Below are 5099 nucleotides of genomic sequence, written 5' to 3'. Positions count from 1 at the left end.
AATTTTTTATTCATTAGAGCAATAATACTGATATTTGAAAAATACTAATACAAATGTGCGCCTTGTTAAACGTATGGAAAACTTCAGTTCATTTTATCCATATTCTGTGTTCCATCCAAACAAAAGTCACAAACCACAGATTTAGCTGATACGACCTTTTCGCTTGGAAATGTTCCATTTGGATCAATGCCCCCTCGGGAAATACTTCATCCTCAAATGTGATGATTTGAATACAAATTTCTCAGCTAACAATTCACATCCTGAATTATTGATGTGTCGAGACACTCAATAGATATGTGTATATCAGTACACTCAAACATTATTTATTTCAGTTAAACATCTTGTTAAAATTAATTGGATTACGTTGGACTTTCATGTAATGTTTACTGTTCACACTTAATACTGATGACTAAAATAAATTATTGAGCTATTTTATGAATCCACCCTGCAGAAACTAATATGTCTGCAATGTCTAGATAATTATTATTTTTTAACAAACTCATTCACGAATTATCTGCGTTTTTTAAATTATATCTTTTTGCACAATGATACACAGACATATTCGACTTTATTATTAATAGAACGTAAGGCTGCAACATTGAACAACGTTTAACGAGAAGCAGGAACTCAGATCAAGGTCTTACAACTAATCACATTACGATTAATTATATAAAGCCAATATCAAAATAACTATTATTATTGAGCTTTCAGACATTATTAATCTGCAGTTATAACACAGAAATTCTATGACAGTAATACATTTTGTAGTTCACTTTTTAAATATTTATTTACATATCTGTACTATGAAAAAGTAGCAACTATCCATCAATGTTCGGAAATATAATTAGACCTAATACAATAATTATTAATAAATAAACATCTGATATAGGTAAGTGTTTTAAACTACATTATCTACATATGTATTGTTACCGGATTTTGTAGTATTCCAAACTGTGAGCTAAGTAGTACAGCAGACAATCGTTCCATTCTTGGTAGTTGAGTGTACAGCGTCCTCACTTATCATCCGAGGGACACGGGTTCAAATCCCTATTTGGACATAACAATGTTGAAAGCTAAGAAACGAATCGAATATATTCGGATGGAGTTGGTTATGTCGAATCCGTTGTTTTTTGTATAGTTAGATGTGTCGGATTTGTAGTTTTTTTTTGTACTTGGATTTGTGTGGCTGGATCCACGCTCCAGCCTCTACATCTTAAGATCATGCATTGACACAAAATAGTACCGAACACATATAAATTTATGGATCCCTTTATACATTTGATATTAATTTATGAACCTTATAATTAGCTATCCAGCTGTCTTCATCTTTGGTGAAACTACAATAGATACATAATGCAATTTCTTTAGTATTATATAATTATCCGTACATATAAATGTAATAACACTCTGTATATACAATAGTGTGTAGTATCAGTTTATTGTAACTATAATATTATAATATACTTGGTTACTAAGTTAAAATAAAAAAATATACGAGCAGTGATGAGTCCGTTTTAGAAGTTGTTTACGACGAAGAAAGAAAACTTATAAATGTATTGCGTATATTTCTCTATTTTCACAGTATATAACAAATTATTTCCATAAAAACTACTACATTATTACTATAATTTCATAATAAATTTTAGTATTAAGTTATACTTTTAAAATTTGTATTAAAATTAATTTCGCAAAAATATGCATGAGATTATTGAATGTTAAAGACAGTAATGTTAATAGCAGTTATTTTAAGTAAATTTGTGATTATAAATACTACTTATTACACACAGATTGAGATTTTTTGAACAAATGCTAGCCTTAGGAGAAATTCATATAAATTCATTGATACTAAAACTGCAAAAACGCTTATTTCGCAATTTAGTTCATAAAAATCGTCATACCTTATCTTTGGTAACCATTATTGCAAAATGACAGAGCACTCAGATAGTATAGTATACTAGTATATTTAAGCCTAAAACATAGCAGAAATAAAGGGAAGGAGTCTAAGATGGGAAAGATACTGCTTTCTAAAAAATTAACACCTTCCATTTCGTCTTACTTAGTAAAATAGAACGATCCCCAAATCCTTGTGTTCACATTGTATTATGTTAATTATATTTCTCCTGCAGTAGCCGTACTTACTCAATACAGATACTGGCCGTACCGTCTGGTTATGTATTCTATATTTGACCACATTTTCATTGTAAGTTTTCAACAAAGTTATACAAAATGTTATACAGCTCACACCGGTGGAAATAAGAAAAAGTGTGTTAATACTTATATACAGATTTTACTGAGCTAACGGATCACATCATAAATATTCTAAAACTTTTTTTTTTACATTGCAATTATATGCATTAAACTATGGCTACTTCAAACAACTGTAGCTTCTGTAAATAATCGGTATTCTTATACCACAGCAGCTAATAAAAATCCCTGTGTTAATTCACACGAATACAGTTTCTTTATATTATGTGGCTTATTCAAATCAATATACCTATTCAAATCACTCCACCAACCCAAAATCATTGTTAATACCAATCACAATACCACGATATCATTACTATGAGTGTTTTTCAATAAACTGACAATATCGTGAACACATTTTAAATAAGGAAACGTCTTCCAATGTTGCTGAGGAAATTAATTAATTAGACTGTTTCTTGGTTTAGTACGGTTTGTGAAATTTTGTGTATTCCGATATACCTGAACAAGTAAAAAATAATTATTCCAAGTTTATTCAATTCAGGTTTTTTCAAAATTCAATAAAAATAATTGTGTAATAATTCAGATATTTTGTGAATTAGGTATTTTCAGATGTTTAATAAACATACTTTATATTTTTAAAGTTTGAATATTCGTATTGATTATTAATTTAAGGTATATATATTTGTATTTTATCAATATATGAAAAACTTGAATATCTCAGAGCTCATCAAGTTCATTTCCTGTAAATATAAATAGAAACGAAAGAAAAATTGTGCGTATATATTGAGGCTCGTTCACAGCTATGTTTTCCATTCTCTTCTACTCAACTTCATAGAGTTCTAATAAAATATCTTACAAGCTACCACTCGTTATAGAGAAATGAGGCAACTTTTTCAATCCAAGCCATCTGTATTGGATAAAAATAATATAAAATATATTATGTATTAACAATATGCAGTCAGTAAAAATGTAATATGCTCTGCAACTTTGTTTGGTTGATTGTTAGTACATTTTAAGTAGAGCTCATTAACCAATAGACTAGCGGGCTTGTTGGTCTAAATCCAACTTTAGTAGTAACAGCGGTAGTTTGCTTGAAGGTATTTACCACTCGGGGTCATTGTATGTAGTACAAGGGATAACTAGTTAGGAAGCAAGTTTGTGTTGGTGTACATGTTAAAATTGGTTTCAGAGTGAAATAGCTGCCACTGCAGACATCCTAAAGGAAAAAGATGCTTTTGAAATAAATACATTATTACTATGCAATTGTACTGTAGTCTACAATAAACGATTCTCATACTTTATTTTATTTGCAGGAAAAATATATTATACAGTTCAAGGAAAAGAAAAAGACGTTAATTGTATTTTCATAAAAGCAATTTACGTAATATGCGTAAATACAAAAATTAAACCAAATATACCAAAAATATACCTCTATGGCAGTTCACCTATTCACATACGTTTTCAGTGCTGCTTACTATTTCATTGAAATTTTTGTAACTATACATAATTTATGAAGTAAAACATTTTAATATGGTGTGAAAGGATCTGTTTTATAAATATAGTAAAAGGTTTGTACTTAGAAATACCGTCTACATTGATAGTAGAAGAAAGTTTTCTCTGGTACCTTTTGAGGTTATAAGATTGAGGTTAGACATTACAGTCTTCATTACTAATCAAACAATAAAAACATATTAATTGTCAGTCATACGCCTTAATAACGTAAAGATGTTTTGTGGAAGCTGTAAAAAGTCAATATCAGGTGATGGAGATAAAGTTACATGTGGTAAATGTAAGGCGGAATTGCACTACACCTGTGCAGGGCTAACCAAAACGTCTTGGAAGGCTAAGACTGTAAAGTATAGGTCTGAGTGGGAATGTTTGAAGTGCAGACCTATAAGTAAAACATGTACAGAAAGTGTAGAGTTGACAGACGAAGAAATTGAAAGTGATGATCCTACTTACATAGCCTTGAAAAAGCTGTTGGATAAAATGTTCCTGAGGCAAGAGAATAAAATTGCCTCAAGAGTCGATAGTATAATTGAAATGATTAGTAAGTTAGAGGCAACTATGACTAACATCATAGACCGAGTCAAGGAGATGGAAGAAGAGTCTGTGAAGTTGAAGAATCAGATGCGGGATTTGAAAATGGAAATGGAAATGGAGAAACAGTATGGGCGGAGTAGAAATTTTATTGTGACCAGTATTCCTCAAGACGACAAAGAAGACGTCCCAGTGAAGATCACAGGATTGCTCCAGGCCATGAATATCGAGCTCAGAAAAGAAGACATCACAGCGCACAGACTACCTTCAGCACACTCGCCGGCGCCGATCATAGTGCAGTGTACGACTAGAGCCATTAGAGACACAGTAGTCCGTGGTGCACGTAAGTTTAGGCAAAGTACAAAACTAATAGGAAATTCTCATCCAGAAAGGGCAATATACTTCAATGATCATCTAACTCCCTATTTCTCAGAACTAATGAAACAAACCAAAGAAGTGAAGGATAGGTTAGGGTTTAAGTACATATGGCTAAATGGAAATAGAATTATGTTGAAAAAAGACAACCAGTCAAAAGCTTTCAGAATTCTTACGGAATCAGATCTGGAAAAGGTAGGATAAGCGGTTGCACAAAAAGTAATGATCCCTCACACTAACAAAAAATAAAAAATTCAAACAGCCTAAATTTCAACGTCACATTAACCAATATCAACAATTGATTTAGAAGAAATCTATTTGAATATTCACGGGAACTTTAATGTAATATCTGATTGGAAAGATGCATCAAATTTATTAAATAAAAATAGTTTACAAACAGAATCAAAACTAAATTTAATAAGTACAAATATTAGAAGTTTGCGAAAACATTGGGACAGTTTAATTTTAAGTTTGTGCAA

General features: G+C 30.9%; 1 protein-coding gene across 1 annotated transcript; it reads left to right on the top strand.

Annotated features, from left to right (window-relative positions):
- Window positions 1–3930: 3930 nt before the first annotated feature.
- On the top strand, window positions 3931–4824 carry LOC124355787. The gene has a single exon (XM_046806940.1). The coding sequence runs from the start codon at window positions 3931–3933 to the stop codon at window positions 4822–4824; it is 894 nt and encodes a 297-aa protein (XP_046662896.1).
- The last annotated feature ends 275 nt before the right edge of the window (window positions 4825–5099 follow it).

The sequence above is a fragment of the Homalodisca vitripennis genome, chromosome 2, assembly GCF_021130785.1.
Source record: "Homalodisca vitripennis isolate AUS2020 chromosome 2, UT_GWSS_2.1, whole genome shotgun sequence".
NCBI classification, from domain to species: Eukaryota; Metazoa; Arthropoda; class Insecta; order Hemiptera; family Cicadellidae; genus Homalodisca; species Homalodisca vitripennis.
This window is presented reverse-complemented; position numbering and strand designations above follow the sequence as displayed.